General features: G+C 38.1%; 1 protein-coding gene across 4 annotated transcripts in view; it reads left to right on the forward strand.

Annotated features, from left to right (window-relative positions):
• ABCB1 (ATP binding cassette subfamily B member 1) overlaps positions 1 to 14,157 on the forward strand; it is a 261,471-nt gene that overhangs the window by 155,100 nt on the left and 92,214 nt on the right. For all 4 annotated transcript variants that reach the window (XM_077148311.1, XM_077148221.1, XM_077148394.1 and 1 more), the window contains exon 4: positions 7,535 to 7,706. In XM_077148311.1, coding sequence (XP_077004426.1) covers positions 7,535 to 7,706 — 172 coding nt within the window. The remainder of the gene's footprint in view (positions 1 to 7,534; positions 7,707 to 14,157) is intronic.

Below are 14,157 nucleotides of genomic sequence, written 5' to 3' on the forward strand. Positions count from 1 at the left end.
ACTTTACCCACTTTACTTTACCCACCTGTTATTCTTTGGAATTTTTTGGTAGCCTTATAAATGGCCTGCTCAGCATCCTAGCCTCAATGTTCTTTACCTCAGTTCCAACAACCTTCACCCATACTCTACTCTACTGTTATACTTGTGAGCAAGGATCCTGGATTTATGATCTGGGTAGACTCCATTTAGGGAGTCCTACACTCAGATGTATCAGTCTGTCCACAACTTTTGATTCTTTTTGGTTTTGCCACTCTTTAGCATCCATCTTTTTTTTTTTAAACCTTTTTTATTAATTAAAAAAAATTAGCAAACAAAACATTAAGATATCATTCCATTCTACATATACAATCAGTAATTCTTAATATCATCACATAGTTGCATATTCATCATTTCTTAGTACATTTGCATCGATTTAGAAAAAGAAATAAAAAGACAACAGAAAAAGAAATAAAATGATAATAGAGAAAAAAAAGACTATACATACCATACCCCTTACCCCTCGCTTTCATTTACCACTATTTCAAACCGAATTTATTTTAACATTTGTTCCCCCTATTATTTATTTTTATTCCATGTGTTCTACTCTTCTGTTGATATAGTAGCTAAAAGGAGCATCAGACATAAGGTTTTCACATTCACAGAGTCTCATTGTGAAAGCTATATCATTGTTCAATCATCATCAAGAAACATGGCTACTAGAACATAGCACTACATTTTCAGGCAATTTCCTCCAGCCTCTCCACTACATCTTAGAACAACAAGGTGATATCTACTTAATGCGTAAGAACAACCTCCAGGATAACCTTTCCACTCTGTTTGGAATCTCTCAATCCTTGACACTTTGTCTCATTTTACTCTTCCCCCTTCTGGTCGAGAAGTTTCTCTCAATCCCTCAATGTTAATTCTCAGCTCATTCTAGGGTTTTTCTCAGTTCCTTGATGCTGAGTCTCAGCTCATTCCAGGATCTCTGTCCCACGTTGCCAGGAAGGTCCACACCCCTGGGAGTCATGTCCCACGCAGAGAGGGGGAGGGTGGTGAGACTAGCATCCATCTCTTTTTGGCCTTACATATTAGTTTCCTATTGATGCTGTAACAAATTGCCACAAGCCTAGTGTCCTAAAGCAACACAGATTTACTCTCTCATAGTTCTAGAGTTCAGAAGTCTAATGTCAAGGTACTACCAGGGCTGTGTCCTTCTGGAAGCTTCAGAGAGAACTCTGTTTCCTTTCCTCCTTCAATTTCTAGAGGCTGCTGCATTCACTGGGTCATTAGTGGCCCCCTTCCTTGCATCACTCCAACCTCTTGCTTTCATCGCATCTGCTACTACTGACTGTGACCCTCCTGCCTCCCTCTTATAAAGAGCTTGTGATCACATTGCACCTACTCGGATAATCCAGGATAATCTTCCCTTCTCAAGAGCCTTGACTTAATCGCATTTGCAAAGGCCCTTTTACCAGGAGGGTTGCATATTCACAGGTCCCAGGGATTAGGATATGGATATCTTTGGGGGGGCCACTAATTCTGCCTACCACACCTCATTAAAATTATACTCTCTCAACCACTGTCTTTTCTCCTAGTCTCCCTCCTCCATTCTCTCTGTTCTAAACATTATTCTCCTCATAGCAGTTACATCAAGTCACCTCAATCCCTTCCTCAAAACCTTCCAATGCCTTCACTTTATACTTAGGTAGGAAGTTTAGAATAAAATTCAGTTCCCTTTCTACTGCTTTAAAAAGCTGTACATAATCTGACTTCTGTCATATCTTTGACTCCACTCCAGAGAAATCTCCTCCCTCTGGTTGTGCCACAGTGAACATTCTCTTTGGTCCTTGGGACACGCCAAACTTATCTTCACCCCAGGGCTTATACATTTGCACTTCCTTCTTCATAGAATGCTCTGTACCCAAATCTTCACTTAACTTTGTGTAGGTTTCCTGTCACTGAGGTCTTGGTTCAGTTGTTACTTTCTCAGTGAGGCCTTCCCTGCCTGCGACTATGGTCCATTTCCCTGTGTCGCATTTCTCCTGAGTATTATCACTCTCTCATTTCTTGTTTATACCTTTCTCTATCCTTTCTCTGAATGTAAGCTTCATGAGGGCAGGGGCATTGTATGTTTTGTTCCCTGATATACCCCAAGTGCCTCGAACAGAATTTGGAACTTTAAAAGGTATTTGGATATTGAATTAATGTTTGATGCATCTAATTCCTTCCTTTACTATTTATACTAGACTGTAAGCTTTACAGGGATGGGTAGCTTCTCTTATTTACCATTGTTGCCAGTACCTAATACCAAGCACTGAAGACCCTTATTAATAGTTAATAAATGTTTTTTGAATGTTAAATGAGTGAATGCATGAATGAGTTCCCTGACTTACCTCTTCAACCCAGGCACCAAGGTAAGATCATGTTTGCCTCCTCTCCTGCTGAAAGTTACTTGAACTACTCTCTTGTCTGTACCTTCTATTTCTTTATCCTAGAAAGATCAACCCTTGGTTGTCAACACTGATTAGCCCACCTTTTTTTTTTTTTTTTGACTTTTTTTATTGTGTAGTACAACATATATACAAAACAAAGAAATAAAAAAGCAGTAGTTTTCAAAGCACTCTTTAAAAAGTAGCTACAGGACAGATCCCAAAGTTTGTCATGGGCTACCATACAATCTCTCAGATTTTTCCTTCTTGCTACTCCAGAATATAGGAGGCTAGAAGGCTTAAATATTTTTTATCATCACAATCGACTTTTTGTCCTTTTTTTTTGTGAGAAATAACATATATACAAAAAAATCATTAAATTTCCAAGCACAGCACCACAATTAGTTGTAGAACATATTTCAAAGTTTGACATGGGTTATGGTTCCATAATTTTAGGTTTTTTCTTCTAGCTGCTCTAAGATACTGGAGACTAAAAGAGATATCAGTTTAATGATTCTGCATTCATATTCATTTGCTAAATCCTATCTTCACTGAATAACTCCACCATCACCTTTGATCTTTCCATCCTTCTCTTTAAGGGTGCTTGGCCTATGGCCGTTCTAAATTTTCCATATTGGAAGGGTCTGTCACTAATGTAGGGTAGGGAGATGGAACTATCTGATGTTCTGGAGAGGCTGGGCCCTCTAGGTTTCAGGACTTATCTGGACCAGGGACCCATCTGGAAGTTCTAGATTTCTGGAAAGTTACTGTAGTGCATGGAACCCTTGTGGAATCTTAAATATCGCCCTAGGTGTTCTTTAGGATTGACTGGAATGGTCCTAGTTGTGGTTTGGCAGGCTATGATAGGTAGCAATGTCTAACAGAAGCTTGAGTAAGAGCAAACTCCAGAGAAGCCTCTCGACTCCATTTGAACTCACTCTGCCACTGATACTTTATTAGTTACACTTCTTTTCCCCCTTTTGGTCAGGATGAAATTGCTGATCCCACAGTGCCAAGGCCAGATTCATCCTTGGAGCCTGCCTTTTATGTGGTTCTAATTCACTCTCCCTCCTTCCTTCCAGGATCTATGCAAACACTTTTCGTACCTTTCTTTTTAGTGTTCTAATTGTAGTAGGTTTATACCTCTGACTTACATTTCACTCACGTGTTACAACAGCTTTCTTGTGGTCTACCTGCTCCTTGACTGTAAGTGCCTCAAAAGTCTTGTTCATTTTTAAATTTCCAAAACCAACCATAGTGCCTGATTTGTATTGTATGCTTAATTAACGTTTCTTGTCTTTAGTCTCATAAAAACTATGTGAGGTTTGCTATGCCTATGAATATCTTCCTCATTTTACAAAAGTAGAAATTGAGGCTCAAGGATATTAAGAGATTATTTCCTCCCAAATCTCCTTCCTAATAAGTAACAAGGTGAGAATATTTGACCAGTGCTTTTATTCTATGCAGCATTATGTTACCACATTCCTCAAATCTTCTCACCCCTTTCTCTCCAGAAATCAATCTCGCTTCATGTCATGGAGTAATCTGAGGTCTGATTTCTCAATTTTTTGTCCTTACTCCTAGAAGCTTGTATGTCCCTGCACTCACTCTTTCCTCTTTCCGTCTAACCTGAGATGACAAGAGACATCTTTGCCTATTGAGAAAAATCCTCTCTTTGTTAAGTTTTTATTTATTATTTTTATTATGAAAGTTTTTAAACATATAGAAAGGTAGAAAAAGTAGTATAATCCACACCCATATATCCATCATCTGTATCTAATAATTGTTTACATTTTGCCATATAGGTTTCATCTAAAATTAGATCTCATGATGTTTCCCACACAAATATCTCAGTTTATATCTTTCAAAGATTTTCCTATAGCACATAATACTGTTACTATATCATACAAAATGAACAATAATTCTTTAATATTATTGAATGCCCAGTTCATATTCAAATTTTCCAGTTATCTCAAAAAAGTCTTGTACAACTTAAAAAAGTATCCAGCGAAGGACAATACTTAGATATATCTTCTGAATCTCTCTGAATCTGAAAGTTTTCTTCTCTTTTTAACTGGCATTGCCATTTTGAATGTGCTATTTGTCCTATAGAATCTCTGCCTTCTAGACTATTTTGATAGCTTCCTTATGACATCATTTAACTTGTCCCCTATGCCTGGCATTTATTATATACTGAAAGTTAGGGTAAAAGATTTTATTACATTCAGGTTAAACATTCTTGGTAAGATTGCATAAGGGATGCCATGTAGTTCATAGCTCATGACATCAGGAGACGTCTGCTATCAGAGTAGTTCACTTATTTATAATGCTGAGTTTGATCAATTGGTTAAGGTGGTCACAGGTTGATTCCTCCATTATAGAAGTTTGCCCTCCTGTCTCCCTTTTAACTAGGAAGGAATCTCAGAGCATAGTGGGATTGTTTTTTTTCACTTAATAGTTGTAGCATCTACTTATGATCCCTTACCTCATATTCTTGAAATAATTGCTTCCTTTTTTTTCTCTAGGACATTGCTACATCAGTTATTTACTTCCTTCCTGTGTTTTCACTGATTGCCTCTGACTCATTTATCTATAAAAATGTCTAAGACTTCATTAGTCATCCCTTTACCTTACATATCCCTCTGGTAACGATCCTGTCTTCTTCCTTTCACCCTGTATCATCAAGAGAACAGTTACCATGCTGTCTCCAGTATTTCTCTTCCAAATTATTCATAATCCCACTATGATCTGGTTTCTGTCCCTCGCCTTGTCACACTTTGATCAGGTAAGGGCCATCAGTGACCCCCAAATGCTGCTTCTTGAAATACCTTCCTTTGGCTTCTGGTATATTTTTCTGTTTCTCTTCCTGGGTAATCTTATCCGCTCCCATGGCTTCTGCTATATAACTAGAATTATAAAACCTGCCACAAACTCTGAATTCTCTCCATGAACTTCCTGCATAGCACTTTAGAATGGGTATTCAAAATGACTCAATAATACTTCTTTCTTCCTCACTTCTTGTTCTGGTAGATACCTCCAACCCCAGAAACTCTTGCCTTTTCCAGTTTGCCCTAGATCAGTGCAAGGTGCCTCTAAGTCAATCTTTTTTTCTTGCTGTTTCCATACCTCATATCCCAAAATTGAGAGACCCAAACTTCTTTAAACACATTATGTTCTTTCCTACCTCTGCCTACACTGTTCTTTCTGTCTGTAATTCTTTCGTTTTTGCTTCTAAACACTTACTCAGCTTTCAAAGCTGGGAGGAAGCATGCTTTCCTCTATGAAATTTTTCCACAATAGTAGGAATGAACATTTGCATTTTCAAGCTACTGTATTGTGAACACTATATTGTCATAGCATGAAAAATATATATTACATATACTTTTAGCTTTACCTTCCTCCTTCTGTGTAAACTCTCTGATGGCAGATATTATATCTTTGGTATTTACCTCTGGCTTCTAGAAGGTATTTCATAGGCATTCAGTGAATTTTTGTATTCATGACCTGCATGCCTTTGTTATGTCCAATGAGTAGTTCTGGAGGTAGAATGGAGTGATGGAAAACTACATGCCAACAAATTTTCCTCTATTGAGGAATTTCATATTTTTTCATGTTAATGGAATCTGTAAAAGGAGATAAATGGTTTCTGCCCCATTCACCCTTCTTTTTCTTTTTTCTTTTTGAGGAAGTGGGTGAGTGCTTAGTTAAGACAAAGTTCACAGTGGCAAAATTTTAGCCTGTGTTTCAATGAAATATGAACAAACATACCAAAACATCATTTTCTCATTAAAGGCTTTAATTTATAAAGAGAATGATTTTTTTAGGTTATGGAAATTATGTTATTGAACCAAACTTAAGCTCTCTCAATTAAAATTTTAAGAACTATGGAAATTTTAAATCCAAATGGCTAAGTACTCTTCTTACACAAAACTTCAACTTTCATTAAACGTTTCATATCTTGATTTGGCTTTTTCTTTGTACTACTAATTTGCTACTGCCAAGAACTATTTTGCTCTTTATTTCTCCACTTGTTAATTCAATGCTTATCCCCACTTACTATTACTGTAAGTTCCTTGTTAACTAATTTAGGGATTGATTTTGTCCTATCATGAAGTATGCACAAGTTCTTAAAATCTTACTCTTTTGTATGATGCCTGATTCCTGATCTTCATTTTGGTTTATATTCTTTTCCTACATCTATGAATTTTTGCCCAGTCTTCCTCCCTATGTGTAATCCTGCATCCACATGACTAGCACATGCCTTGGGGTTTATCTGCAGATCTCACTGCTGGCTTCCTCCTATCTCTTTTCTTTTTTCTTCTCTTTCATTTGGTTTTCTTTTAATCCTTAACTAAGTTCTTTGATTTATATAGGAGAAGCATTAAGTGCTTTCCAGGTAGGCCTATCACAGAGTCCTAAGTCCATTCCTCTTACTGTATCCTCTTTCCATGATTTTTGGATCCAGAGATCCAAAATCCTTGCTGTGACTAGCCTCAAGTTAAAGAGATTATACAACTCTGCATTGGTAATTTGTTATGGCCGTATCCTATCTTCTGAAGAAAAATTCTCCTTTAGAAGCTGGTATCTAATGCATTCCCCTCCTTTTCCTCCTCATAATTGAGGCCTAATTACCTTGAATTAATTCTATATTTATGTTATTTCAATTTTAAAGCATATCTTTGACCTAAGCCACTTTCTTAAAGCAGAAAAATTTGTTTCAAAGTGATTGTCTCAGAGGAGCCTTTGTTTTTCTCCTGTGAGATAAAAAAAAATAGCTTTTATTTTATTTTGAAAACAGTACAACAAATACTATATTTCTATTATAGTCTCATTGAAGACTTTTGTAATCACTCACAATGTCCCATCCTCTCATACATACCTCACATGTAAGAAAAGAAAACAGGTTGAATCCACTATGAATGAGGTCAGAACTCAATAGAAGAATCACATTCCCACTTCTAATTTGGTTTTTGCAGTAATTCAGCAAAGGAAGATGGTAGCATGAACCAGAGTGGTTGAGGTAGTAGTTTGAGAAATGCTTGGATTTTGGATAAAATTTTTTAAGCCTGTGAAAATGTGCTAATTGTCCTTTTTCTCTACTTCTTTCTCTCTCTTTTTTTTAGTTTCGCTATTCCAATTGGCTTGATAGATTGTATATGGGGCTGGGGACTCTGGCTGCCATCATCCATGGAGCTGCACTCCCTCTCATGATGCTGGTTTTCGGAGACATGACGGATAGCTTTGCCAATGCAGGAAATATAGGAAACATGACTATTCCAGACATGGCTAACTTAAGTAAGTAATTTTTGTGGTACTGATTTTATTAGAACCATAGCAGAAAAATCAATCACCCAGTGTTTGTGGATCCCTCACTAAATATGCGTGTGTGTTCAGTGCTGTGGAAGATGGAGGGGTCTGGGCTATAGTTCGTATTTTTTTATGCATTTGAGAAGATAAAGTATTCACAAACATTAGAATGCACAATAGAAGTGCTGCCAGAAATAAACAGGAAAAAAAAGAGAGAGCTCTTTAAAGTCAGAAATATCCCAGAAAGCCTTAGGAATAGTTATAGGAACTTAACCTTGACCTTGAATGATAAATGGGAAATCAGTCATGAGAAAAGAAATGGTGGAAGGCATATTTATAAAGTGATTGGGAGAGAGGAAACAAAGCAACAAAGATGAGGAAATAGGCTGATGTGCTTGTGGTAGAACAAGCATGTTGGAGGATAATGAGGCTTCAGGAGAGAGAGATTTATGAAAGACTTTTAAAAATTCATATCTCCTCCCCTGGTTAAAAAGAATTAGAAAGACATAAACCAAGCCCAGTATATGAATTGTGATTGGATCCAATTTATTTAAAAAATTGAAATTATAAAAGACATTTTTCTTTTGGAATTGGAGAAATTTGAACCTGGACTGAGGATTGGATGATATTAGATAATAGTAGAAAATTATTGTTGATTTTCTTAGGTGTGGGAATAGTATCATGGTTACTATATAGCAGAATCTATTTTTTGGAAGATTGGAGGGCTGTTAGTAGAGGAATGAGATAATCTGACTTATATTTTAAAAGACTACTGTAAGGGCTAGAGTGAGTATATGGGGGAGGAAGCAAGGGTAGAAGCAGATGAATCCTTTGGTAGGAGGGTATTTTGGTAATCCAGGTAAAAATTGATGGTAGTTCATACCAAGTTTTTGGAAATAGAAGTGGTAAGAAATATTTGGATTTTGGCTCTATTTTGAGTGTAAACCAAATAGGATTCTCTAACAGATTTAATGTGTGTTATAAGAGAGATGAGTCCAGGATGATTCTAAACCTTTTGGCCTTAGAAAGAAGAAGGATGCAGTTACCATCAACTGAAGTGGTAAAGGTGAAGGGTGAGTAGGTTTAGAGATAATATCAGAAATTCAGATGTGGACATTATTGTAAGTGAGCTCTCTGAAAGCAGATGCCGAGATGTTTGGGAAGAGATTTTTTTAGAGATTGACACCTGGGAAAGAGAGGAGAAGGAAAGTGAATTGGACAGAGGAACTCAAATGGCAATGCAGGCCTGACAAAGTCAGAGTCAATCCAGTGGGGAGCTCTGGGTGAGAATCACCTATGGGAATGTCTTGCACTGGACTTCAAACTACAGTGGTGTGCTTTTTTCCCTCTGCCTCTTTCTCAGTCATTGGATGTAGGCTGTCTTGGGAAGAGCATAGCCTTGGGTGAGGGGGCTCTTTGTAGCTGGCAGAACTTAAGAAGCTGAAAGCTGTCATCTAACCACACACTCTGCAGCTGGGAAACAAGTTCTTTGAAGGGGATCTGGGTGGCACATCTTCATATCTAACACATTAAGGCCTGAGATGTCAGTTTAGTATCCATGTGGACATTAAATAGTAGGATTTATAAGTCTGGCTATCAGGAGTGAATCTGGGTTGGAAAGCAATGAGATTAGTTGTTATCATTGAGAAAGTGAGCATAAGCAGAGAGGTCTAAGGACTGTGGGCCATGGTTAAGAGGTTGAGATGAGAGGAAAAACTTAATGAATGAGAATAAGAAGAGGCAATCAAGGAGGTAGGAGGAAAACCAAGTGAAGAATGTATCAAGGAGTAGGAAATGATCATTAACTATGTCAATGCTGCTGATTGGTCAACTAAAATTAGTACTGAGGATTGACTAATGGGTTGGGAATGGAGGTCATTGGTGACCTTAACTGGAACAATTTTATTGGTATGGTATAGATGACAGCCTGATTATATTGCATTTCAAAAAGAATGAGAGTGGGGAGAGGAATTGGAGACAATGAATGTAAACAACACTTTCAAAGTGTTTTGCTACAAAGGTGAGGAGGGAAATGGTATGGAAGTTGGTAGGAGGAAGGGGGTAAGTGAAAGACTGTGTGTGTTTTAGGATGGAAGAAATAATGGCTTATTTATATGCAATAGAAATGATCTAAAAGAGAGAGGAAAATAATGCTGTGAGATAGAGGGAAAAGACTTTCTAGAGTGATATCCTTGAGAAAGCATGGGATATAATGCTTGGGGATTTGCTTTAGATAGAAATACAGATAGTTCATCTACAATCACAGGTGAGAAGAGAGGGTTTTTGAATATGTTCATAAATGGGTAGATGTGGAGGTGAGAATTGTGGAAGTCTTTTGATTGCTTCAGTTTTCTCAGTGAAGTAGGAAGCAAGACAATTCACCAGTAAATAGAGAAGTAAAACAGCCCTCTAGAGAAGAGGGAAAGTGAATCGACTATGTTTTAATGCAGAGCAATGTTAAGGGCCCAACTGAAGTTGGTGTCATCAGTTGAAAATGAGACTGATCAGCATGGTTTTGTATTTTTCTCTGGTTCTGTTCACCTGCACCAGTGCAGACATAGAACTGGTAGAAAATTGTATTTAACCAATGTAAGGGTTTTGCCAAGGGAGTTAGTGATATTTGCAATGGAGTGATATGAGAAATGACTGTAGAATTTAAGATGGGTTAAGGGGAAGGAAGAATATTGAATGAGTGAGGGAGAGGAAAAAGATGCATAGGATGAATGAATGGAGGTCCTGGGGAAGTTGAACAAATTGCTGATGTCAGGATACCAAGACAGAGCAAGTCGAGAGTTAAGTGGTAGTCGGAGTAGGATTTATGACATTTGGATTATGGAGGTGGCCCTGTGTTTTGGTAATGACAGGGTCTAGGCCATAACTGTGGAGTCAGTGACTTAAGTGGAGGATAAGATCCTCTGAGTAGAGATTTTAAAGGAGCTGAAGGGCCAGGTTGTTAGAAGGATCATTTATGTGGCTATTTGATACCACTGAACTTATGACAGTAGTAGTATTGGTTAGAGTGAGCTACATGCTATAAACATAGAGAAATGAAGGGTGTCCTACTTTACTAGCTGCTGGAATGCAATATACCAGAAATGGAATGGTTTTTAACAAGGAGAATTTAATGGGTTGCTAGTTTACAGTTCTAAGGCCGAGAAAATGTCCCAATTAATACAAGTCTATAGAAATGTCCAATCAAAGGCATCCAGGGAAAGATACCTTGGTTCAAGAAGGCTGATGAAGTTCAGGGTTTCTCTCTCATCTGGAAAGGCACATGGCGAACACAGTCACAGTTTCTCTCTCAGCTGGAAGGGCACATGGCGAATATGGCATCATCTGCTAGCTTTCTCTCCTGGCTTCCAGTTTCGTGAAGCTCCCCAGGAGGCGGTTTCCTTCTTCATCTCCAAAGGTCACTGGCTGGTGGACTCTCTGCTTCGTAGTGTTGCTCTTTCTGAATTTTTCATTCTCCAAAATATTTCCTCTTTTATAGGACTCCAATAAACCAATCAAGACCCACCCAGATGGGTGGAGACATGTCGTCCCTTAATCCAGTTTAACAACCACTCTTGACTAAATCACATCATCCAGGGAGATGATCTCATTACAGTTTCAAACATACAGTATTAAATAGAGATTATTCTACCTTTATGAAATGGGATTTATATTAAAACATGGCTTTTCTTAGGGGGCATACTTCCTTTCAAACCAGCACAAAGGGTCTGGATGATATAATATGAGGCTATCAATTACAAAGCTGAGAGTTATTAAGAAGGAGGGGATATCCAGAAGCCACAATATGAGGCAAGGAGGACACCAATTCAGGCTTAGTGGAATTCAAGTGATACAAAAGAGAAGAGCTACCCTCTGAGAGGAATCTAGGGAAGCAGACCTCTAGGGAAGAGCCAGGAGAACCAAAAGGTGAAGAGAATGTTCAGAAAGACATTGAGGATATAAGTGATTTTGCTAATCATGGATCATGAATTTTGGAGGGCATGGTGGAAGGGTTACAGGAGTAAGGGAGGAGGAGGAATGGGGATGAAGTAGGAAATATGCAGACACATGGAAATTACAGAAGGAGATGAAGAGCAACCTTGGAATCCTTGGCTTCTTGGGGTGAATGATGTGAGCAGATATAAAGAGCATGATGAGATTAGATCTGGTGGACTCCTGGCAGATAATAGTGGTGAGGCTATAGGTATTGGAGGGCAGGAGAGAGGGTGTCCACAGAAGTGTAGTCTTACTCCCTTTCTGGATCCTATTTCTGCTTTGTGGGCTCCCTCTTGTCCCTCTTGAAAGGAGGGAGATGTGGTTTTGGTTACAGTGTGAGTTTACTCTTGTCCCTTGTTGGAGAAGAGTAGACTTACTTTGCGTGAGTGAGGCTCTGTCCTTACCTTTGTTGATGAAATTGAGTATGACTGGGAGAAATCAAGAGGGATGAGATTTGTGTCTGGTGACAGGAAAATGGTGACAGTGGAGAGAAACTAACATTTTTTGAGTACCTGCAAAGTAATAGGAATTTTCCATGTACTGTCTTGTTTAATAAAAAAGCCCTTGAATTCAGCTTTAATTGCCAATTTAAGAAAATGAGAATAACTCACGTTGGACTTCTTTTTTACTTACATGGTTCTTTTTCTTTTATATTAAATGAGTTCTTAAAAATATGCATCAAATCTCGATATGTTTTTAGGTATAATTTTGGTGTCACATATGCAGGTGCACATGCACACATACACACACACGCACACATTTGATTGGCGAGGCACTGGTTGATAACTTTGAGCTTCATAGGTTACCTTTGATCAAGCATAGATTGATTTAAAGTAAACTACCCAAATATTTTCAACACAGATTTCAATCAAGTGATAGAAATGTTGAAATACACTTGAGACTACCGTGATAGGACTTTGTTTTTACAGTGGTTACTGCAACTTTTGGACATTTGATGAAAATTGTGCATCCTCTCCCCAGAAACATGCACACAAATGTTCACATCTACTTGGGGTATTTATGGACCTTTTGATACCTATCCATGGGCCCTGGAGAACCCCTTTTTTTGTGATTATGAAGAGCACATTTTGTTTACCCTGAGGCAGGATGACTTTAACTCTGAGTTGGGCCAGAAAAATTGATGGTATGTTTAAGTTATGTAAATTCTGATGCATTTATTACATCCTTTCATGACATTCAAAAGAACCTGCAAAAAACGTTGTACTACTTTTGAACTGGCAACTTTCTTTTATACCATTCACCCTAAGGAAGCATTTAATGCTCTCTAAAATTCATGTGATTGTATATATGCTCTATTCGGCATTATTCTATGGATTATCTCTCTTACCGCTTTTTTAGTAGAAGAATCAAACTTTCAGGACTCACTGGGAACTCAGCAGCCCATATATGTAGCATTCTTGTCTTACCCACTTTTTAAATGAAGCCCAGATACACATTTATCTAACTGTGTGATAGGTATTTTCCTAAACACACTGTGAACCTGCATACGTAACTTAAATTGACAGCTCCTCATCTATATTGATGAGGAAATTGTGAGCTATTAAAGCAACAGTTGAAGCTAGGCCAGTCTGGGAAGAGCAGACCATCAAATGACTGTCTGAAGCTAAAAGGGCTGAATTCTCAAAGGCCACAATAAACCCAACTTGTGCTGTATCTGTACTCTTTGAGTGGGAGAACTAAACTTTATCATCTCTTGGCTTTATCTGGTAGTCCAGGTAAAGCCTGTGAGATGAATAGACATGTGAGATGAATAGTAATCTGACTTAGTTACCTAATGGCAGGCATGAGTTCCCAAACAGACAACGGTCCAGCTGTAGACACATGCTCCTTCCTGTGTTTCCCTGTTGATTAGTCTTCCAGGCCAGATGATGACTGTATCACCATACCTTATCAGTTAGTAATTTGGTCTTCCGTCTTCACAGATTTGTGTATCATATGGTTTTCACTTGGGGTTATAGTTCACATTGTACTCCTTGTTAATCTTTCCTATTCAGCTGACCACTCCATCTTTGGACAATTTAGAGAAATATTTGGAATTTTTCCTCTGTTTTTTCTTTACCTGTTAACCTGTGGAGAATTAGTATACTTTTTGGGTAGAAAGTAGGCTTTGGATTTTGACTGCCTGAATCTAACATTCAGTTCTATTGCATTTTATCTATCTATCTATCTATCTATCTATCTATCTATCTATCTATCTATCTATCTGTCTGTCTGTCTGTCTGTCTGTCTGTCTGTCTGTCTGTCTGTCTGTCTGTCTGTCTGTCTGTCTGTCTATCTATTTATTTTACATGGTCAGGGTCCGGGAATTGAACCTGGGTCTCTGACATGGCAGGTGAGAATTCTGCCACTGAGCCACCGTGCACCACCCTTTATCACATTTTAGTTTTGAGATGTGGAGAATATCTCCATGCTTTAATTCCTCATCCCTGAA

The sequence above is a fragment of the Tamandua tetradactyla genome, chromosome 1, assembly GCF_023851605.1.
Source record: "Tamandua tetradactyla isolate mTamTet1 chromosome 1, mTamTet1.pri, whole genome shotgun sequence".
NCBI classification, from domain to species: Eukaryota; Metazoa; Chordata; class Mammalia; order Pilosa; family Myrmecophagidae; genus Tamandua; species Tamandua tetradactyla.